The sequence below is a fragment of the Solea solea genome, chromosome 3 (genome assembly GCF_958295425.1).
Source record: "Solea solea chromosome 3, fSolSol10.1, whole genome shotgun sequence".
Lineage (NCBI taxonomy): Eukaryota > Metazoa > Chordata > Actinopteri > Pleuronectiformes > Soleidae > Solea > Solea solea.
The window spans coordinates 27,547,885-27,572,258 of record NC_081136.1 but is presented as its reverse complement, the minus strand read 5'-3'; the positions used below and the strand labels follow the sequence as shown (position 1 = coordinate 27,572,258).

The window sequence follows — 24,374 nt, the reverse complement described above, 5'->3', positions numbered from 1 at the left end:
CGTTAATAGATGCCTAATCCACTTCAGGCACTTTGTTCTCTATGTTGTGAATAAATGGAGGAATGGTCCAAAATGCACCCAAAACATCAGGTCAGGTTTGGATCAGGTATCCATGCTTTAGTAGAAACAAGTTGGCAGCCTCTGTATAGCAAGGCATTCGTCTAAAGTACGTATAAAAAGACTCATTCTCTGGCTTCAAAAGCCAAACACATTTCTATTTTACACCGATTATAAACGTCAGAAACACATTAATGGGTAGCATCATCAGTTTCTGACAATAAAACGACCTACACTGGACCTTTACGGCGACGATAGCGTTACTTGTCATGTCAGACGTGTACCAATTTGTTTTTCAATTAACTGGAAAAGTAACCTTGTAATGTGCTTCGCAATGGCTGCGTTAGATGGACAACAGCAGGATGAATTCACTGAAGTGTCTTAGCGGTCAAGAGAGTTTCGTGTTGTTGGAGGGTCACTTCAACTCATCTACACCAACTAAATAGCCTCGTTTAAATTCAGTTTTCAGTGTTGCATTGATGAATCCTTAGATACATGTTGCTCCCCGTTGCAGCTCCATTTTTTCTACCCTGCTGCCTCCTCCCACAGTCCTGTTATAAATGAATAAAGGCTTGCATATTTCAAGGGCTGCTTCATGTCACAAACTCTTGCATGAAAAACATAGCTCAATAACATCTGGTCAGATGTGACCATGTCCCCGTTTTATTTTCTTAATTAGCTGTTGTCACCTGCAGGCTCTTGATCACATGAGGGTCCAATTTGCGCTGGAAAGCCTTGCTGCAAAATGTAAACCTCGCAGTGTCACTCTGGGTTATTAGCTCGCTGATAATGAGATCCTCTAGGCAGAGGTGGAGTTATATTCCAGCGCTGAAACTTTTATACCATCTTCAGGTCTTTTCTACACAGACTTTGTGTGTGTGGGTGTGTGTGTGGGGGTGGCGGGGCTTCAGCTTGTTAAAAAGCCAACTAACGAGTGTGTTCCTCGCCCACGTGGCCTTGGGAGAAATATGACATTGGCAGCATAAAGGTCACAGAGGAGGAAACGCTCACGGTGAATTTTTGTTTGTGAATTATATCAATATTAAGTGAAACACAGAAAGGTGTGGATGAACAGGAATAAAGAACAACAGGGACATTTTAAGACCGAGGGCAGACGTCACATTAGGCCAAGAGCCAGAGCGGAGGACATCTGTTTATCCGCTCTAATAAGAAAGTGAGGCTCAGTGAGAAGACAGAGAAGCAGACATTTGGCAGTCTTCACAGTAACTGGGCAGCAGATCATCATGTGTGTGTGGGTGAGTGTCTGTCTCGTCCTCTGGGGTCTGGTGTACCGTGGGGTCGAGGTGACCAGGTGCGTTTCCGCAGCCTGGACAGGACTCAGGTGTTTTCAGCAGCTCACCTCAACAATACAATGCTTTTATATCAAGTCAAACCTCTTTAGAGTAAAATCTCTTCCTGTTCGTTTGGTCTGTTAATCATTCTTCCCTGTATCAAAACCTGAAAGTTTTTTTCCTAATTATGTAACAAATGTCACTTGTCAGAATAAGACAACTGGCAGCAGTTTTTATATCCGTGGTATTTTTGCCAAGTCTCGGTTCCTGACCGGATTAAGTGGACAACTGCCCAGTGGCTCCAGGACTTGAGGGGAACAAAAAGATCCAGGCTCGTTGCTGTTAGCAGGGACTTCATTTTAACTTATGAATGTCTATGAATATATCACAACATAAACATCCACTTGGTCTTTTGTTATTGTCACCAATATTTTTCAAAGTTCAACCTTATGGTGTTAATTCAGCTATGACTGATATAATGAAATAAAAAAAAAAGAAGTAAAATCTCAGAGCTAAAGTAGCAGAGCTCTTTTAGAATGCTGGATGTGTTTTACTTACATTTCCATCAAAAACAAGATGAGATGAGATTCTACGTAAGACAGCTGTAGCAGCAGTTAGCAGTAAGCAATGTTTTGAGAGGGAAAAAAAACAGTGTGTACCTGAACAATGTCTCTCTCGGCGTATCTTCCTCTGGATGAAATTCTGACTTCATCACCATCCAACTCAATCATGGCTTAGAAGAGAAAAAGAGGGTTAATAAATCGTTTCTTCATGCAGTTGGATTCTAAGAGACCAGTGACTCTAAACCAGCCAAAAATCAATTAACTATGAACCTAATCAGTCACGAAACAATCAATGATTTCCAGCTCCCTTCGATCTAGTATAGGAGCTTATGGCAGTTTGATTTTATTAAGAAAATGTGTCATTTTCACAGGCAAATTTAAAGAAGCCAATCAGTGCTGACAGAATCCCTGCAATAAATACTACTAAGTAATATGACAATGTGTGAACACACTGTATAATATATGTAAAGTAGTTTAAGTTACACAAAGGAAATTAAATTACAGTAGGGTGTGGAGTGATGATTTTGTATTTCGGGGTTAAAAAAACAACAGATTAAACCTTAAAAAAGAAAACATAAACTAAGTGTTAAAACTGACAAACTGAACAGTTGTAAAAAAAGAAATGTGTCACTCTGCTGATTGTGGTGTCATGTCATTCACTGTGTCATCTTCTTATTTAGTGTGTACTGGCGGTGAGCACATTAGCAGAGAGGTCCGTCTGCTCAGTTCAACGTGATACACAGTGGGAAAACTACGTTTGACTCAATATCTAAGTGTAACCTCAATTGAACCTTTTTAAATCATTGCTCAATAATACAAAAGATCTTAAAGACTTACCATCAAATTCTGCAGGTCCTACCCCCACAATGATGATGGACATTGGCAGACAGGAGGCCTGCAGAGAAGACAAGCAGGAAAAATGGGACAAAATGTCGCCAACGTTTTAGAACAAAGCTTTATCGGAATAAGTATGCGTCACAATGTATACAAACACGAGAAGATGGTGATGACAAAGTTAGCAACAACACATGCAAACTCAAGAGAGAGAGAGGTGGGACTATGATATCATCCTGTTCCCAAAGTAGAGTATTGGTAAAACACAGGGATGGCACTTTGAGATTGTCCCACTCTGGAACCCATTTAAAAAAAATCAGTGCTCCTAAATGACTGATTCCATATGGATAGAAAGCTGATATGATGCAATATGAGAAGCAGATTCTCTCGAACTTGTTTTGTGTGTACAGCCCCATTGCTCGGTGGTTAATACATCAGCACCAAGGCCTTATTCAAGTTTAAAGATAAGACCGTTTTTATTACTGTAGTTCAATAAGTTGTACTAGGTTTATTAAGACATCCAGTTTTAATCCTGAGAAAGCACAGACTTAACGATCCGGTCAAGACGCAGGACCACACACTTGGCGTTTAATCAAACGATTTCAGGGAGGAGATTCCGGGGATTTGGGATCTCACAGAAACTCACGTGATTCTGAATATAAACGGGCATGGAGGAGGACTGTCGGCGTCGTCAGTTAATAGCTGTTGGGTGAGTGCGATGTTTTGTGCTGAGAAACGCAAAAAACTGTGGATGAAGTCGCACCTGACAATCAACTTGGCCTGTACAAGTTACGGTTCTAAATTAAAGTATGTATTAGTTACTTCAGTCGTAAATATCCATGATCGTTGAAAGGGCCGGATCGGGACTGTAATCTGGCCAATTATCCTGTGGTGTGGACTGATATCGGCATTGGTAGTCCAGCTACAAATGCAGGCGCAGGTCCACAAAGTTTCATCAGTGGTAAACAAAGCCTCCACAGAAGTCTTGTCAAAATGCACATGACATAAAGTGTGTGGAACCACATGTGTGAATTGTTGACGCGTGGTGTTTTTTTTTTTTTACAGCACCTACTGGAGCACTGCGTGGGTCGGAACAGCATCCAAGTGCATAATATCATTGACGAGAGAGAATCAACAACTCTGGCTTCACTCACTGACAGCTTACAAATGACACGTGTTTGTGTTGTGTGCGAGTGTGTGTGGGTATGTGCGAGTGTCAAAAATATGTTAGACGGAGAGAGAGGGAGAGAGAGGGAGAGAGAGGGAGAGAGAGAGAGAGAGAGAGAGAGCGAGAGAGAGGCCCAGCGGTTTGTGTTCAGTGAGTTTGAGTTATGTGTTGACCTCAGGCAGCAGAGCTATGGATGATCTTATCAACAGATCTCATTTAGTTTTTCACTCCCACTCGGTACTGATCCACTTTACATTTCTACTGCCCTCTACACTCCTTTATTTCCCTCTTCACTCATCACTGCCACGTCCGTTTCTCCTTAACATTTCACTCTCCTCAGCCTACTCTCCTCCTCTGCTCTTAAAGGTCTGAGACGGATCAGACTTTTACAAACAAAAAACTGCTGCTGTTTTTTTTTTTTATTCTATGGCCTCCCTCGAGTGCATGACTTCTCTCGACAGTGATGGAGAGAAAGGAAGGAGGCTGAATAACATGCTGTCAAAAGTGAGAAGGGCACAGAAAATACATCGTACAAAATAAAGTAATAGTAGTAAAGGCTACCCAGTATATCACAACAATATCAAACAATCAATGTGTATAATCTGGGATGGGTTTTGCAGACTTTTATTGTGAATATACTGTCATATTTTAGAATACTTTACTTCAAACTTACAAATCCTCTTCACACACCAATTGTAACCAATTCATTAATGCATTGTCACAAAAATGAAAAATATCAGTCAGCCGTGGAATGGACAGGCCTGCAAAAACACCATTCAACGAGACACGAGACAGTTGCAGCAACATTATGACAGAAAAGGTGTCAACAATAGGTGTTGCTACTGCCAAGAAAAAGGCTCATGCACAGCGATCCAAGACCAAAGTGAACATCTGTGCTGTATTTGCAATGATAGCAGCTGCAAACTACTGCCATGGTGGTGCTGCTTTTACTGGATAGGTAGGTTAACTTTATGTTTTTGCGATCTTTAGAGAGTATTTGTTGTTTTTCGGCATCAAGTTGTCATTTGGACAAGTATCCAAAAAAGTTAGCGTCACTGAGATGTACCAAAAGTTACTGTTTGCACTGCTCGTGAATCTGCGTTCGTTGTGCATTTCTGTGCTCTGGAGGCGTAGCTTCGAACTGTTTTTCCACCCTTCCTTTACATCATTCAAATGTCTCTTCTTTTAGTCCTCATCACTAACTATTTGGATCTTTGATGATGTTTCCTCAGTTCTGTTTCTTTAGTTTTATCTGCTTTGTAGTGGTGGGTAAGGAAGATTTAATGAGTACTGGGTTGGGGAGGTGGGGCTTTCTTTTGATCTTGTGAAGCACTTTGAGTAACATTAGTTTGTCAGTCTGATTCACTGACTGACTGATAACATTATATTATATTACATTAATGTATGTAAGCTCCTTTTCTTAATGCAGTAATTTCATTGTAGTCGCAGCTGAAAGCTGACCAAACAAGCCAATCAGGAAAAAGTTTTCCATCTTTTACTCAGAGACGGATTAAAGCAAAGAAAATAACGTTGTGAAGGATTAAAGAGACATACGTTTGCTGTAAAGTAATTGCAGTTCTGCTTTCCATATACATTCGCTTCTAATAGCTGTTTACTTTGTATTATGGCATTGGTTGCAAATGTTTCCCATGGCAGCGTCTTTCTTTTATGTCTATTTTTGATGTTGTTATTGTTGTCGCCAACTTTTCACACCTATTAAACTGAATGCTGCTCACACATGCGTTTACAACCAGTGCAAATTATGAAAAATAGATGAAAACAACAAATTGCCTCCGCTATCGTTTCATCCACCAAACCCAATCCGACACCCTCGCTTCTCTTGGAATGACAATATATGTTAGTATTATGTGTCATTTTGCATCTTTTATGAGGCACATTTCCAGTCATCATTATCATTATTATTATTATTATTATTATTAGAAGATGATTTTTCATACAATTTTGTATGAGATATTTCAAATGTTTTGTTTTGGGGGGGAGGTCAGACGTGTATGGTGAGGAGATGTTCTTACATTGACAATAGACTCCTTGGTCTGGGCCATGTCTGAGATGACGCCATCTGTGATGATGAGAAGCACAAAGTACTGGGAGCCATCCTTCACTGAAGCTGCATACCTGTGCACAAAAACATGAACAAAAACATGGTTGTAGTTATTTGTCTGATGCTACAATGTGACGCATTATGTCAGCATGAGCATCAATTAGTTTAGTTACAACTAACTTTGCTTGTTCCTATATTAAAGAGATTATGATAAAAGAGTGAAGAGGGAATTCAACTTCTGAACATTATCTGATAGTGATTTTTCTTATTGAATAAACGTCACTTACCTCCTAATCTGGAGGATCTTAAACTGCGAAGTTTAAGTGCGTCTATCTCTATGTCAATTCTACCGACCTTCAGCTCAAAATGGCTTTCATTTTCTCCTGTGATGCTGTGTGTGACCTTTCGTTTCAATGTGAGAACTGACTTACTGATATTTACACACTGAAATTAGTTCAATAGCTTGGGTTTAGGCTCAGCGCCACCTTTCTGCACTGCGAGGTTAGATCTGTGTGTATATCTTCGCCCCACTGGACATAACTGATAACCTCTTATATTAGATCACAACATCACAGACGGAGAAAGACGAGGCACGGGACAACAACTAAAATGCACAGAAGAAAAATACTGCGGTAGAGTTTGATAAAACGTGGATGCAAATGACTCATGTGACTGAAACGTCCCTCCCACTTCTGCATTTAACTGCATTGGAAAAATAGTGGGAAATACTGATACAGCAAGCAAGAGGAGGTTTGTCTGGGCTGATGAGGTAGCCACAACATTCTTCCACTTCATGCAAGAATCAAATATTACGACAGTAATGAACTGAAGCAGCAAAGAAACATATGACCACATGTCAACAGTGACTGGCACCCTTTATTTACGTCAGACTTTTGTGCCACTTACTGCTTATCTCCCAATATGTGCTTGATAGAAAAACAATAAATGCACTTTTTCTTGAACCCTGGGGTGTCCAAACTTTTTTTTAATGAGGGCCAGATTTGATAATGTGAAGATTTCTGGGGGCCAATGGTCCCTTCACACGTTTTTTCTAACATTATTAGTTACATGCAAATGCACTGTCTTATAATAATTTTATTTTCATTGTCACAATTATCATTTTTAAATGGCAATGTAACCAAATCTAAGCCATCCAGGAGTGGAGAATTCTGCTTTTCTTTCACATCTGGAGTCAGATATCATAATAGGAGATGAATGCATGTATCCATCCGTCACGACTGGGTTGCAAACGCAAGCCTCTGGTTTCAAAGCGCAACTCCTTACCAGCTGAACTAATGGGGATAACACATGACTGAAGCCCATTTTCTGTCATACTTTGTCGCAGGCCACAAATAACACATTATAAAACCGAAGCTGCAGGCAGTACAAAATCTGACCAAGGGCTGTGATTGGTCCACGGGCTGGACTTTGGACACGCCTGCTTTAACCAAACCTTTAAAAATGTGGTTTACTTTTCCCTCACTCAAGCTAGATTTTCGTATTGTAAAGTACAAGTCTATGTTGTATTTTGAAAATTTTGGTTGACTGTGTCCTCACTACAGAAATGATTACAGGACTGAGACCAAAAACCTCAATAACATTCACAGTGTAGTTTTAAGAGACAACAGACAACATGCCTGTCTATAGCTGTGCTGTGCCTGTTTGGTCACTGTTGTAAAGATGTGGCAGTAAAAAAAAAAAAGGACAGTAAGGGCTGGTGTTGTGTTGTCCCTCTGTGAAAAACATGATTCATGGTTCTGGGTGAATCCTAATCCCTTCATTGTTTTGGATACAGAATAGTGCAGTTCATCTGCATGCTGTAAATAAAGTTGACATTTTCCTTCAAAACCCTCATCTCTTTGGCAACGAAAAAAACAAAACATAGCTCATAAAACCAAGTGGACCAGTACAAATGGAGATGGTGTTGTTTTCCTGTGACAACATGCAACAACATGAATCTGGTTTAAACATGATAATGATTTATGTAAGGTAGTCTAGTATCACTTTAAAGCAGTTAGGGAATGGCTTTCATTATTATTATTATTATTATTATTATTATTATTATATTCATCATTATTATTATTATCATCATCATTGTTATTATTATTATTATCATTAGTGTTATTATTATTATTATTATTGTTCACAACCCAGGAAGCTGATGGTGTTTTACACTTTTTGGTACAAATTTTTGGTGAAACTTCAGTGAATGCTCGGCTGCTGTTTTCCCCACATACTTTAAAACTCACAAGAGAAACGCTAATTGTATCTTGTCTACAGCTCTGTACTTAATATAGAGGCATGACAGCAGTAATGTGTTAAAGGAGAGAGACACAGTTATATGTTCAGTGGGAGGGTTTGATGAAAAAATGGGTGGGGGTAAAGGGGTGTTCAGGTGAAAATTGCAGGTTGTGTAAAAGTAAACTGCTGCCTCAGTATTAATGCATGTTTCACAATTTCCCCTCTGAGTGCTTTTCCTCTCGTCATGTGTAACTATGCAATTAAGATTCCAGTAAATTATGTTCTAAATATGTGAAGTAACCTGATGAGAGACTTCACTGGAGCACGTCTCTTTAATTACATACTTGCATGAATAGTTTCTTAATTTCTTTTTCTCTCCTTTTTCTTTCTGAAGACTCTGAATGGATGCCGTGTCTGCCTGGTTTTCCCGCAGCATAAATTATCAAAACACAGACACAAACAAACATGCAATCAAGGTACTTTCTCTGTTTGAGTCCATAGTTTGTTCTCGCTCCCTCTAACTCTTGTGAGCGTCTTGGCAACACAGCGCTGCACGGAGCTTATTAAAGAAAACCTGAGAACACGTGTTGAGTGTCAATCACAGGGTGAAATGTACTTCATGTTCTTTCACGCTTTTACAGCTCATTATTTAAGCAGAACTAGCAAATAGTCAAGAGTAAGAAGGTGAGCAAATAGTAAATTGAAAAGTGCAAATAATGAATCCATAAAATTAAACACAAGTATGACATCAAATGAAGACAATTTATATACCCCATGTACCAATTACACCCTATTGTCACTGGACACAATCGTTAAAACATTAGAGTGTTTGACCAGTGGGAATGAGTTTAATTGGCCTTCACTCCTATGAAAAATGACTGCAATGCACATACTGGCTTTGGCTCCAAACACCTTTAGTGGGAACATGAGAACCAGATGAACATGCTTATGTCTTCTTCATCTGCTTCACATTTGGCAGCAAATTCTAGTGTTATTTCTGGCACGACACTACAAAGAGCAGGCATATTCTGGCCATTAGCATTTTGAGCAAAGCTTATATTTTTGCAAGTTGAAACAGCTCTCAGTATTTCTTGTTCCATCTTATTCATTTTATTCCATGTTGATTTCCAAATCTCGCCGACTAATGATTATTCTGATCGACCATAAAAGGTGGGCAGCCCAAGTGTTAACTGCCTTTTATTAGAGGTTCACCCGTGTTAAAAAACCCCAGGTATACCTGCTATTTTTTGTGTGAAAGACACTTTTCATTAATACTTGTGTTTGTGTAATACCTGGCCACATGGTTGATGACAGGGGAGAAGTTGGTGGGGCCATAGAGCTGCACTGATTTCAGACTCTGATAGTAGGCTTCCATCACACCTTCGATCCCTGTGCAGTATGGATTCTGAGGATTCCCATTCTGCGTTTAACAAAAGGAGAAATGAGTGACTTACATGACTGGTTTCATTTAAATTCAACAGGTCCACACATACAGGGGGAGATGAAAATAAAGGAGCTCATAGATTAGTTATATAATGTATTCCACAGGGTATTGTCTTTAAAGGTCTAGTGTGCTAGAATTAGCGACATCAAATGGTGAAACCGCCGATTGGAACAAAGGGAGGACTCGTCTCACCTCTCCCGTTCCCAAGCACGCCAGGGCACTACAGCAGCCTTTGCATATCAGAGAGTTCATGTCTTTGTCAACAAACACAGCCTCGGTAAAACGTGGGCATTGACCTGAATAAAACATTTATTTCAAGGCTGCAAAAAATAAACGTTTCTTATTTTAAAATGGCATTTTTGCCAATACAGCTCCAGATATTAAAGCTAGTTTGCATTGGATAGGCAATTGTGCATATACATGTCTATGGATTTCAACAGCAAGGCTATTTGATGCTGTTGTATTTGGTTCTGTGGGCTGTTGTATGACGGGATTCCGCGTTACCATGGCTCTACAAACCCTAACCCTAACCCTTTAAAGAACACCACAAATATTAGAAATAAACCAAATAATAAAACAATTTATTAGATGCCAGTTTATTCAATATATCTCAACATAACCCTGCCACTTCCTCCTTTTGTCTTTCCCTGCCTCCGATCCTTGTCTCTCTCTCACTCACCAAAGCAAACTCATGGGAGACCCGTCCGTCCGGTGGCAGCTTGGCGCCAAAGCCAAGCGCGGGGAACATCTTATCGCTGTCGTAGTCCTGGATGATCTCTCCCACTGCCTTCAGAGCCATTGCATAAGCATTTAGCTGGTAGGGACTCATGTAGTGGAGTGAGGTGGGCTGAGCTGGGTTTCCTGTATGTGACAAAGAGACAAAGCACAGAAAGGCAGTCAGAGGATTCTCTGTGGGTTCACAAGGGTTTACAAGGGTGAGTGTTAAACCAAGATCAAACAGAATTAAAACCCAGAGTTATCAGTAACTGTGATATTGGCTCTTTCTACACGTGGTTGACTCAGTATCAGGCATCAGTAATAGAAGAACACAGTAAGATGTTTAAGTTACTTTGATGTGTTTAATTATAAATCTTATCTTACGGGTGCAATTGTCACAGTTTGAGGAACTTCAGACGATGATGTTCTGTAGAAGTTGTCCCTTCTACAGTATGTGAGTAAATCAAAAAGTGTTCAAGAGCAAATCACATGAATCAAAACTTAGTTTTAATGTTAGAATGTTGGTTCGTTACTTTAATCAAGCAAGGTAAGAGGATAACTTCTTCTAATAATAATTTCCGGCAGGCTAAACACAGAGAGATGTAATGCTGCTCTCCACAGTTCGAAGTTCTTAATCACAGTTCGACAGTAGCATCCACAACATAAAGGTAGAAGACTTCCATGGATATTAATGAATTGTTGGGCAAGATTAAAGTGTGACAACTAGTCAAAAATGTAGTTCAGACATCTCCTCTCACTGCTTGCTGAAGCTGATCTATAGAAACCAATAGCAATGCCAATGAGACCCAGCTTTATGACTAAAATGAAAAGGTTCTCCATGACATGCATGGATCCTCTGATTCCATTACAGCATCACTGAGGAACTAATTCACTTTGAAAATGACACAAACGTATTGATCCCCCTGCACAAGTCTTTAAAAATCACTATTAAATCTATCTTCACAGAATTGCCGTTCTCTAGCAGCCACTGTTAGTAATAAGGTTTTAATGAGCCAGGCAAGAACAACTACACCTGAACCTCAAATGCATTTCTTCACATCCACAGCATGAGAGCTCTTATTTAATCTAATAGGATTTGGCTCCACTGCTGCCACTTGTCCTGCTCCAATTGAGCTCAAGGGTAGATGGATAACACAGTCCTTTATCACAGCCATCATAGCATGTTACTGTACTCCGCTTTAGTTGCCAGGTGTGATAGAGAGGGCTATTAGGAAACACTTGATTCCCCATCTGCATAGATTTGAATAAACGCTCCCTGGGTATACAGCAAAAATTGTGTGTCATTATGTGGGTGTGCTCCATGTGCGTGTGTGTGTGTGTGGAGGCTCACCATTGGAAGCTGTGAAATCAATGGCCACGGTGAAGTTAATCTGGGTCCTTGGAAAAGAAAAGTAGAAAAATTATTCATCAATCAGCCCCTCTCTCTCACACACACACACACACACACACGTGCAGACACACACAAAATGAACAGAAGAAATGAACTGCAGAGGTAATCAGTTCAAAGTGATCAACGCTGGAGAGTGCAAACAGAGTTCTTCCTGCCCTTTAGCAGTGACAGTAATGAGGAGAGCAAGTTACCAGGTTTTCACACTCAACATAAAAGCGAGGCGCTGCTCAGAGGAAGGTTGTTCTTAACGACAAACACGGCGACCGTCAAAGAAGTCACTATGACTTTTATACCAAGACTGATCTGCATTAAGCGTTTCACTCTCTTCTACAGGGTGGAAAATTTTACAACTGCTTCATTACCCCGTGCAGACCAATGACATTATATGACTGCGTCGTAAAATTAATAGGCAAAGCACATGTGCTTTAAGCCCTTGTGCTACCTTTAAAATCATACATTCATCGTATTTACTCGTCGCGCTCTTCACTCGGAGCAAGTAAAGGAAATCTGTTTACTGTGGGAGCCCTAACTTCCTGTTTGGACTTGACCCGAGTTGCTCTGCTTCACACAAACTGAGAGAAAACACACAACAGCAGCAGGACAAAAAAACAACACAGGACTGGAGGGATGAAACAAGGCAGAGAAAATCCTCACACACCACAGCACCCAGCAGGAGAGAGTGGGACGTCTCTCGCCATCAAAACATTTCCTATCTTGTTAACCTGCAGGAACAGGATGTGGTTAAGTGCTCTGTTGGCCTGTCGCAGCTTTTTCGCGCCAATCTCCACTCACTGGCGAAGACACACAATCACACAGAAAAGCCCCCCCCCACACACACACACACTCCCTGCTTCTATCGTATACACATCTCCTGAATTCAGTTAGTGTCACAGCCAGCCAGCAGCTCATCATCTTTGTCACCTCAGCAGGCCGTGTGAAGTGCAGGCACTGTGCCGTCCACGGCATAGAGAGGGAGAGAGAAAGAGAGAGGGAGGGAGAGTAGGTAGACTCAGGACTGTACACTGACTATAGCTGAGGTTGGAAAGTGGAACCATCCATCCATCCATCTTCTACCGCTTTATAATTCTTTTCATTGTTTTGGAGAGAGATAAACACAGTTCCCTTTTTTTGTGCTGTGAACACAGTTGTTTTGTCCTGTGAAAACCCTGAGCCAGCAGCAAAGCTTGTAGTGGATGTTGTTGTTTTTTTTCCCTCTCACACTGTCTCAGCCATGATGCTTTTCAATCAAACAGGGGTGTAAGAACTGCCCATACAGTACAAAGAAATATTGTGGCATGAAACTGTATGGATTCTTTGGAGCGCTGTATCGATAAATCAATAATGATTTTCTGTGAGTGGTTTTGTGTGTTATTTACTGCTCCGACTGCTGGTTTGCAGCTGGGGTTAGGGTTGGTTTTAAAAAAACAAATGGAAGGAGGGTTCGGGGTAGTAAAAATATTTCCCTGAAAAGTGTATAAGCTTTTGAGTTTTTTTCTTTTAATAGTATATTATTTGTAAATCATACATCGGGTATATGTATCATATTTTTAGGTATTATAGCAATTATAACTCTTCCCTGTGTCTGTCTCTACTCTACTTTTCTCAATTGACATGTTGGAGTTGTCATTGTGATCATGTTAGCATGCCAACATTTGTATTAAAATAAGTGTACAGCAGTGTTTAGGTAAGTAGCCACTTCAGATCAGACCAGGCTTCAATCTAAATAAAGTGGGAACGAGCCATGGTTGCACTTTCAATTCCATTCTCTTGAACTCAATATATATTTTTGTTTTATTTCACGAGTGGACAGCTGCAGCCAAAGAGCAGAGAGTGAGGAGGTCTGACCGAATTCTCTTCACGCTCACACGGACAAGCTTCAGCCCTGCGGTATAAATTATGCATGATCTCTTTGTCTTCTATCCAACCCCTCTCTGTCACACACACACACACTCAAAGTATAAGAAATGGAGACAAACTCCAGTTTCGGAGGTTTGGAGGGACACACAGAAAAACAAGGTGAATTGGAGGATGGAATATGAAATAAGGCAAAAAAAATAACTTTCCATGAACAAACACATCAGCACAAGAAAATAACAAAATCACTTCACATCCAGAACAGTAATTTACCACTTTAAGGTGGTCAAGCAAATGACTACAATGGCAAGGAAATGGGAAAAGCTGAAGAGATATTGGCTAAATACATTTTAAAAGTGAGTTACAATTGTTGACTCGACTTTATCAAACGCCTGTGTTAAACTTAGAGCCACTAGCACAATACCTTTAGTCAGTGTCAGAGTTTCTTGTTACACAGTGAAAAAAAATGTCTGACATCATCATTGTGACTCCTGTTGGAGACAATATTAATAACCTGAACAGAACACAAGACAGCCTCCAAAAAGGTCAACTACATCCTCTGCATTAATCAGACGAGAATTTGAAAGAGACATTTGGGTGATTTTCCCTCGTGATATGGGTTTCTGGACACCATGCACATGCATGCCTGTTTTAGGGGGAAATGCTGTACATGAAGGATTATTCTTGTGTTTTAAGTTTGCAACACAGCTTCCAATCCTGCTGTTCCCTCTATTACTCTATGAAGACATTTGGCAATAAAGGTTGCGAGGCAACATACTTGTCTCCATGGCATTTTTCCTGGTAGGGACACATTTAAATTCTTTTTGTGGATGCCAGGTGGAAGAAAAACGGGGCACACACACACGAAGCATGATACAAAACTACCTGAGCATTAAATGGAGATCTGCAGCAAACGGGTTCAAACCAGAAAGGCAGTAAAACCGTTCTGGTTGGGTTGATAAGGAATTTCCACAGGCAGTGGTCTCAACCCCAACACGCCACGAGTTTGAGCAGAGTAAGGAGAGATGTGAGGTCAGCCTTCCTTGAAAACCCCAACCCTTATCGCTCTGTGCCCTGAAGATAGAGGGAAACTTCTCTAGCCCTTTAAGGGCTGTTATGAGCTTTATCACGCCATGTTTTTTTTTTTTTTACTTAAACCCTTTGCTTCAGGCAGAATCGTGTACTACAAAAACATCTAATTTGCTCCTCACTGAGGAGATTTCTACCCTCTAAAGCACAGCCTTTTTCCCCCCCCCCTGTACTTCTTTTGTAAATATCTTGTACACACAAGATAATATATCTCAGCCCACATGATCCATGCCTTGTGTGCACAGGATATTATCATATATTATCTTATCATTAAACAAACTGTGCTTTTCCTCCCAGTCAGACACAATGTTTTAACATCAGGGAGGGAGCCTATTTCTCCAGGGAAATATCTCCTCCCACAGAGATGCTAGCTCCTTCACTTAGACACAGTGAAATCTTTGGACACAGGGACTTTATGGGGATAGTACGTGTGGATATACTGTACGCCCAAGTGTAGTGGGGGGGAGGAGGGATTTTCCCAGGCAACCATCCTTATCGAGTCAGGAGTTGAACTAATAGCACAAGCGATAGTAATGAAGCCATTGTATTTGTCTGTACGTCACCTTTCCACTCATTACACAACTGTATTATAAAAAAAGGGAAATCTAGCATTTAAGACCAACTAGCTGAAGAAGCTGCAAGTCAGACACAGTGAGCTATAGAAACTACTCGGGCCGCAGCTTGTTTGCAGGTGTATTGCTTATTTTCCTTCTTAAAATTAGATTATTAATACTGATAATTCTCTCAGCTTTACTCAAAAACAATGGCTGACATTTGCATCCACTTTGAAAAGGAAGCCTCAGCTAACTTTGGACTCTTGACAAGTTTTCAGCAAAAAGTGAAAATATTCTACTTTAAAAGATGTGGAAAATGTTCACAACTACTAAGTGCCAGCAGGAAACGTATGCATGGCTGCACTGAGTGGCCTAAAAATGGCATCAGAGGTTGTGCAGTGTGACCTCTCTTGCTGATATGCAAACAGATGTTGCTGGTTGGACAGTGTCCATCTGGCACAGGGGGGGGGGGGGGACAGGAGAGGAGATGCTTCAACCTGCATCAACTTGGTCTTAAACGTGATATTGGTTCATTAAAAAAAATGATTGTTCACAGCTAAGAGGGTTTCTTTGGAGCATCTGCTCTCCTGTCTAATGATAACTTCTCAGAATGATTTCAATACAAGCAGAGTTTCCTCCTGCTTCTATTTGGGTTTCAATTCTCAATTCAAGGGGAAACAATAGCTGTCACTGTGACTGACAGGGCTGCATTCAATAACATCGCTCAAATGAGAAATATAGCCAACTTTTTTTTGTTGTTGTCATTTTTAGCCTTGAGCTTGTGGATAAAGGCCTCTTTATTTAAGAATGAGAGCAGCAATGCTCTGGATGGAGATGGAGCCTCCTGAAATCAGTCATTTATGCTAAAGCTGCCAGCAGATCATGTTCCTAATTAGGTACAAATGAACAATTAGCTGATTGGGTTGAAGCTGCAAAGGAACCGTCAATCAGACAGACAAGAGAGCAGCGGGGAGGAGAGCTAGGAATAGATGCAAAGAAACGAGACGAGACGACGAGGCACAAACCATAAAATACCTGTGTACACAGTCTGATAACACTGAGAGACTGACTGACTGACTGCAGGCTCGGCTGAGTGCGTGGTCTGGCTTCTAGTGAGATGTGATGATGGGATTTCTCCATTAGCAGCAGCAGTGATGAATTAACACATACCAGGACAGGAAGTGGGAGCACACACACACACATGCATGCATGTCACAGCCAGCTCTCTACACTCAATCAACGCTCACAATCTTTGTGCAAACGGATCATATATAGACGTGGCACATGACTACGACACTGACCAGTACAGAGACATGAACGCCTCCGCGTTAGAAGTGGGTTCTACTGTAACGAAGACAAGGGACATTCAGCAGTTTGAGGGGAAGGAACGAGCCCAGCCCACAGCGCTAGCAGGGAGGAGTACAGCTGAAAATGCCAAGAAGTGCCCACAAAAAAGTGTCACAAGTGCATTCTACTGACTGACATTCAGCAGTTTGAGGGGATAGATGCAAATTGCAATTGGGTAGCAGTGGGTTGGTGCTCGATCACCAAGTGTTAAACCATGAAGAGGCACCAGGAGTGTTTTGGTAATTACTCAGACATTGTCAGGGGGCAACTGAAGTTACGCACTGGAGCTTTATTCTGACGTACACAAAGTACAGGCATAATGCCCCATGGATCAATAGCACATTGATCTGTGTACTTTCTAAATCATTTATATCGTCATGTATCATTTATGAATAAGTGAATCACAAAACTATCTTTGTCATGGGTTTCACACACAAAATAATAATAATGATAATGATATCATCACAATAAAATCTTCCTGATAAAAGACTTAAGTTCAAATGTTAACACTGATATTATGCACACTGCTTCTCATTCGTATGTACTGAGGGGTTTGGAATTCAAGGTCGGTGTATCAGTGGTCTTGAGGCACCATAAATAAATGTTTAGTGTAGTAATATCTATATCAACGCCTCAGGCAAACAGTGAGACGTGGGCACCAAACATATCAGCATTTAACCTGAGAACTGTATTGGGTCATTTATTGAGTGATCAGATAAATAATTCAGATTGTACACATTTTATTCCACGTTCATCTCTCATGTGGTGCACTTATGTACTCTGCTCTCAACACCACAATAAAAGCATATCCCAATTATTTTTCAGTGTTTTTAGTATTTGAGGCATTTTATATGCACTAGGGCTACAACAATTATTAGTAATAATAAACACCACACAACCATTTTGGAGAAATTTGTATGACACATTGCTCAATTTCAGTGCTTAATGTGAAAACCAATTGTTCTCTTTATGTGCCTAAAACAATGGTCTACTTTTTATCCTCCTGCTCTGAGCTGTGTGATGATTTCTTTTGGAGAAAAGAGATGAGGTGAGAACACAACATCTACTCATACTATCTGTTGCCAGATGGAAAATACAGAATTATCGTACTGCAACTTCAAAATTATTTTAACTTGACAAATATTATCGGACACACTGAAACAACTTGCAAAAGTGCCAGAATACAACATTTAATAGCAAAACCGTGCTATTTTAACACAGAGCTTTCATCATTTGAATGGACAAATGGCAGCGGTTCATTGCATCACACAGCAACCACCTCCGATCTTACCTTCAAAATAAAAGCCAAAAGAGCTACACATCAAGAGCTACATATACATCAGGTGTGCTGATGTGATTGGTTAGTTGCTCTCAAATCACAAACAAGGTTTGTGAAATGTTCACTGAAACTGACAAATTATCGTACACTTGGCCTTTTTAGTAATTATTGATCATACATTGTACAAACACAAGAGTTCTGGCAACACTATTGGCGCATTTCCACTGGCTCTACTCGCCTCGCCACGGCATGGTTTAAGTAGTGTTTCCACTAGCCTAGTACCTGGTACCAGGTACTATTTTTAGTACCTGCTCTGGCGAGGTTCCAAGCGTGCTTAAGCAGGTACTATGCTAGCAGACTTCCCCATGACACCTATAAAACACAGCCACAAGGGCAGCAGGAACACAGCTATACAAAATGCAGCTTTTTTTTCCCTCACCCAAAGTTACACATGACGCATGTACACACAAAAACACACACACACAACCTTTTTTTCCCTCCCTGACAGTCTTCCCCTCTGTGAGTCTAATGAGGGCAGAGTGAGTAGGCAAGTGTTCACGTTATGCCTGGCTGAACACAATCAAGGCTCCTGAGCAACATACAAGCACATAGACACACACACACAGTGCACAAGATGGACCCTGTAAGAGCTGAAACACAATACATTATTATACACAAGGCCAAGCAGACACATTTAAGTGTCTGACCCCGGCTTCCTGGACTTAAGGTCAGACCCTCTGTCAGGCTGTCTCTTTCCACTTTTGTCCTTCATTCTCTCACATGCAAATGTTCACTTTTCCATCGGATTCACTCGCACTCAGTGATCATTATCCGTGGCATGTGGCAGACACTGAGCCACGATGGGGTCGTTATCGAGACGGGGGGGGGGGGGGCGCAACACATTAAGCATGTCACTTCTTATTGAAAGACGACAGTCACATCTCTTCCCACAGGTTCAATGCATGCATGGCCGTTTACTTACCCTCCTTTGATGTAGTCCAGGAAAGTGACTTCAATGTCCACCAGGAATGACAGCAGTGTTACCTGAAAGTGAGAGGCCAACAGTCACCTCTGTTCTAACTCAACCTCTTATTCAGTGACACAAGGCAGGATGAACTCATGAGAAATAAGTTGGCGGGCCATTGTTTTCCCATGTTGATTAAGAATTATGATTAGGATACTGGATATCTCTGGATATTATGATCTTGCCGTTTCGTTTAGGGTTTTGCTTCTGTTATGTTCTTTAAAAATGTAGGATTTAAACATTAAGAAGAGAACATTAAAAAGATGTAAAAAATAATGCATCAGAGGGGATGTCTTACCGTTCCAGAGTTCAGGTATTTTTTCTTCTTCCCTTTCTTCTTTGGATTTACCACCTAAAAAGACAGGTTTCTTTTTTAACTCCGACATCAATTCATTGTTTCATCTATCAATTCAACATTGCAAAACAATCCCAAAGTACCTTTGTGATTTCATGTGTCTGTGTGTATGATAACATACTTTTGTTTAATGATGTCAAAAACTGAAGGTAGAATTTGTTTAACAGAAGTTTGACATGAAAGATTAATTCAATCTTCCGATTGTGAGTGAAAACTGGAGCTTTAAATGGACAGTAAAAACAAAATCTGGTGGTGGTTGTGCTCAAGTAAAATTTGTATACCGTCACTCCTTCCCTCTCCACATTCAAATATGTCCCTTCTTTATCCGCTAACCAGCATGAATATGCCTTTGAATATGCGCATAGAGCCCAATCATATCCAGAGGAGCAGTTAAATCCAGTGGGGTGACTGATGAATATGTAACGGGACACAGTCCCCCTTTCCTCAAATAAGTAAAGGTTTCTTTACAGCTCCACCAATCAGCTACATCAATGCACAAGTTTCCATAAAAATGCATAATGATTTCAAAAAAGATAGATGCATTTATGTGTGTTTCTATCTACTCTGAGAGGGGAGTAGAAGCAGCTCTTTTTGACATTTCTACAAATAATCTCTGGAAGAACACCTGTACATACAGTAGTTTCCAGTCTGTTTTTGCACATTGAGAGACAAAGACTCAAAAAATGTTATTGTCAATATATTTTATACTGTTCAAATTTCAAATTTAAGACGCAAAATCTGCTCATGTACAACTGCACGGTTTCTCTAAATAAACTTTAATTTTAAATTGTTAAAACGGTAATTTAACGTGCAGTCAATTGTAAATAACTTCCATATACTGAAAGTTATTCTGGAAAAATGGGCAAAAGCACTTAGTTCCAGTCCAGACAGACATTGTGAGGGTTAGGTGTTAAAGGGTTAATTTCTTGTCCAGATAAAGTCGGCACCGCACACACTGGTGCCCTTAGTAAGTCACCTGCCATGTTTGAAGCCTGTGAAATGATCCGTTGGAGACATAAGCTAAGTTAATTTGTGGTTGTTGCCATAATCATGTTTTTGTAATGATTTTCTATGACAAGAGGGGTAGATGTAAATAAGATTTAGCTTCAGCCTTCACCCTTTTCAGTTGACTACAGGGAATTCTATTTATCGGTCAGTTGCATATTGGAAGCTAGTTCATCAAGCTAAGCAGTTGACAAACAGTGTGTGATGTTGCTTCCATCTACTATTGTAGTAATATATGTTTTTTGCATATAGTCCAGGGAGGTTGTTATTTCCTCATCAAACCACACATGCCTCCTCTTGTTCCCAGTGAAATACAGAAGCTGGAGTGATGTTTCAGTCAAATTATATTTTTATATTAATAAGAAATTACAAATAATAAATAAATAATTATAATCTTATATTTGCAGAATCTGTTTCAATAACATGCATCTGCCATGACAGGCCATGATTTCCACATCCCTCAAGTGTAAAAAAAAATGTGTCTGTTTTGCAAAAATGTGCACCAAAAACATGCTGATGGAAATATCCTGAATCAAACAGGTAACTTCATTGTAGCTGAGTGGTGCATGGATGAGTGGATCAGCCGCACTGGGCACAAACACTGCACTGGGCTTTTATATCAGAGTTTTATGGTCCAATTAAACCGTGCCAAGGTTAAACAGAACAAGGAGGCCTCCAGGGAAACAACATACAAATGTGTGGATTTATGCATTTCTCCTTGGTTCACATTGCAATAGGTACACACAAGGACACAATTTTCTCTGGAGGTGAGGTGCAGTTGTTTGCAACGACTTGTCACGCACACACGAGCGTGCACACACACACACACACACACACACACAGAGTGCCTTTAGCAATTCAAAGCCATCATCTGTTAAACTAACAGCTTTAAGTTAGAAAATCCAGGGTCGAGAAAAAGGCCAGGAATCACAAAATGACTGTATTCGTGCCTGCGTCTGTACATCGCTCTCTCTCTTTCTGTGCTGCTGATCACACACATAATTGTGCACCTTTAGTCCCCCGTGCTCTCCCCTCTCAGTGTGGTGCTCTGTTAATCAAGAAGTGTTGACTCTTCCAGGGAGAAGATAAGCCATCATAACAGTTGTGCGAGTGTGTGTGGGTGCAAGAGAGAGAGCGATGGGGAGATAAAAATGTACAGTGGAGTCCCTGCCTCATATAACAGCTCTGTCATCTTAAACTTTACCACCAAAATAATATGGGGAGCATTATTTATTGACACTGCATGTTTATGTATTTTTTTTGATCAGTTTAACCAATTCACAGTTGTGTTAATTTCTGCAACCACCCAATTCAACAAATGGTTTTGAGGTCCCAAAACATAAAAGAGTCTACAGCAACTACAGAAGTCGAAAAAAAACAACCCCAGTTTTTTACCCCAGTAAGTGACACACCTAACGTCAAGGGCGCTGAATTAATAATTTACTCTGAAGTATTCAGCAGAAGTGGGAGATCAGCAGCACCAAAGCAGGATCAAATTTCAGATATGAAAATATGCCGATGAGTGAGTCAGCGTTCAGTAGGGGCTGGAAACATTATGCTAAAAAGGTTAGTGTCTTGTGCTTAAAGCTTGAGGGCAGTGGCTCAGATTACAATCATCACCCAGTACATTTCCATGCACAGTTAAGGCATAATTTGAATTGCTGCCCTTGTCCCAGTAAACAAGCACTGTTGGGGAATTGAATAAAGTGTGATATGCCCCCTTTCAGCTTGTTCATATAAGACATAAAATTTCATTGACCTATTATGTCACAGACTATAACAAATGGAGCTGGCCGCTAGTTGTTAGCAGTGCCAATCAAGGAACTTCCAAATGTCTAATTCTGACAGAGCATAAATTCTTTTTCTTGTCAGTCAAACAATGCATCATTCTGGATTCCACTAGATATTTTGCGATGATGTCCTCTTCCGTGTTTCGGCATCTTCAATTATTTAGACATCATCATTAATTCAGTTGCATGCATTTTAGGCCTGTTTAAACTACGCATTAAGTCTTACAACACTAAAACTGTGACAGTGCCATCTAGTGGAAACAGCATGTTTTTTTCCTCCATGCATCAAATGATCACTTCCAAGGCAAAAGCCCAGATTGACACACAGATATAATAAAATGCATGTATTATGCTTTAATGGAAGTGAAATCAAAAATTGCAGTGTGAATGGGTTTCAAAGGCACATTTTTATGAGTGTATTTTAGCCTTAGTGTAGAACTGAGCTGGAAATAACAAGATCAAATCAAAATACACAACCTTGCCAAAATGTATGACATATGCATGCACACAACCAAAATTATCAAAAGACAAAGGATAAAAAGTACATGAAAATGTGCACAACTGGCCCTAATGGTTAAGCTGACTTGTAAATTGACACACACACATACAATCTTACCTCATAGACGTTGAACTGGCTCTGCCCTCTCGATAGTTCTCTGTAGCTGGTGCTGAACTCTCCGATAAAGTCATGACTACAGACGAACAAAACACAGCAAAAGGAAAGCATTTAATATGGTTGTGCAATAAATTCTATTTTATGATTTAGTATACAAAGAACAAAATCGTGAAAATCCCCCTGTGTGAGCAAAAACTTCAAAACCCAAAAGGCTGGGAAGTTGTTGACATTTTGAAACAAGGTGACTGACATTTTGTGACTTCTAAAATCAAAGTGAGTTGATTTACTTCCCAAAAACAAAGACATGTTAGTGTTCATGGAAATTATTAGATAAAAGAAAATCTGAGGGAACGCGAACAGCTTGTTAAAAATTGTTAGCATTCCTTAGTCCCATTGAAATACGGCACACATAATGTCATGGTGTTCCCTCCATCAGATTGCAAATGACACTGTGCAGATTACCAAGTGTAAAGAATAGAGAAATGACTCCCTGTTAAACTACAGCTTGACAAATGTCACTCCTCTTTCTTTGTGTGGCTGTCAGTAGCCAGAATCCAGACTCTTCATTAAGCAGACAATCTGTGACAATCCTGCACCCAGCTTCCTTACCTACTGAAAACATACAGTAGACTGATGTTACTCAAAATTGACTTCAATTAGCTTAAGCCTGGTGCAAACTGCAGGATCTACCACCAAAAGAAAAATGGAGACCACAGAAATCATGACAGATTAAAATTATGTGTAACATTTAATAAAACCACCAATAAAAAGGACCACACATGGTGGTGTTAATAGTAAATGAGTTCCAGACACTTGGGAATTCTTGTGTGTTCAATCTTTACTTCAGTACAAAACAAACATAGAGACAAACACTTGTATGTATGTTTCAAAAAACAAAAACATAGCTGAAGTGACAGAATTAACCAAGTGTTGCAATGAAATTGAGTTGTAACATTTAAATGAGTCAAATGCAAAAGTTTTTTATACTTTTATACTATCAGACCTTCCACGGCCATTTCAATGCTACTGCTTATAATATAACCATGTTCTTTCCTCTGGTTGGGGAATGTGTTGTGGTTGATTTTTTTGTTTCCCGTAATTTCCACTATATCGTAAGTTTATCAAAAGCAGTAAAGCAGTAACACAAAATGCCTGATATTTTGTCAGTGAAAAGCAGATAGTTTTCCATAAAATATAATACATTCTTTAACAATGAAAGGAACTAACTCTTGCTGGTATCTGTAATTTATTCTCTGTAATTACAAGGAATTGGATCAAAAGCAGATTTTGTTCACTGTAGGTACTATTAAAATATTGAGGGATCTTTTGTAAATGAAGCTCTGCTGGATGCCCTTCTGAACTCGTATATGAATATAAATCTCATATTAACATTTTTTTCCATACAATTCTTGTGATTGTGTTTGCAGAATATGAATTACCTGCCATCTCTGTCCCAGTCATACACCTCAACCTTGATTGTCCTGTGGGGGTAAAAATTACAGATCAAGTCAAAATTAACAATAAAAAAAAAAAAATGAAACAACAAACACAAGTAGAAATGTGTTCAATGGCCACCATCCATAATTTTTCTCATTATTGTTATGAAGCCATTACAATAAGCATTCTGCAGCTTGATTTCTTCACTCTATATTTGCCTGCAGTGTTGTGCTCT

The 24,374-nt window shown here is 40.0% G+C and overlaps 1 protein-coding gene across 2 annotated transcripts in view; it reads right to left on the bottom strand.

The window, feature by feature from the left end:
- The window catches only part of LOC131456482 (copine-8), a 93,757-nt gene that overhangs the window by 17,172 nt on the left and 52,211 nt on the right, over positions 1–24,374 (bottom strand). For both annotated transcript variants that reach the window (XM_058624846.1, XM_058624845.1), the window contains exons 10-19: positions 24,142–24,183; positions 22,703–22,778; positions 19,235–19,288; positions 18,895–18,956; positions 11,730–11,776; positions 10,341–10,522; positions 9,510–9,637; positions 5,948–6,050; positions 2,750–2,807; positions 2,009–2,082 (exon numbers count right to left, since the gene is read on the bottom strand). In XM_058624846.1, the coding sequence (XP_058480829.1) occupies positions 2,009–2,082; positions 2,750–2,807; positions 5,948–6,050; positions 9,510–9,637; positions 10,341–10,522; positions 11,730–11,776; positions 18,895–18,956; positions 19,235–19,288; positions 22,703–22,778; positions 24,142–24,183 (826 nt within the window). The remainder of the gene's footprint in view (positions 1–2,008; positions 2,083–2,749; positions 2,808–5,947; positions 6,051–9,509; positions 9,638–10,340; positions 10,523–11,729; positions 11,777–18,894; positions 18,957–19,234; positions 19,289–22,702; positions 22,779–24,141; positions 24,184–24,374) is intronic.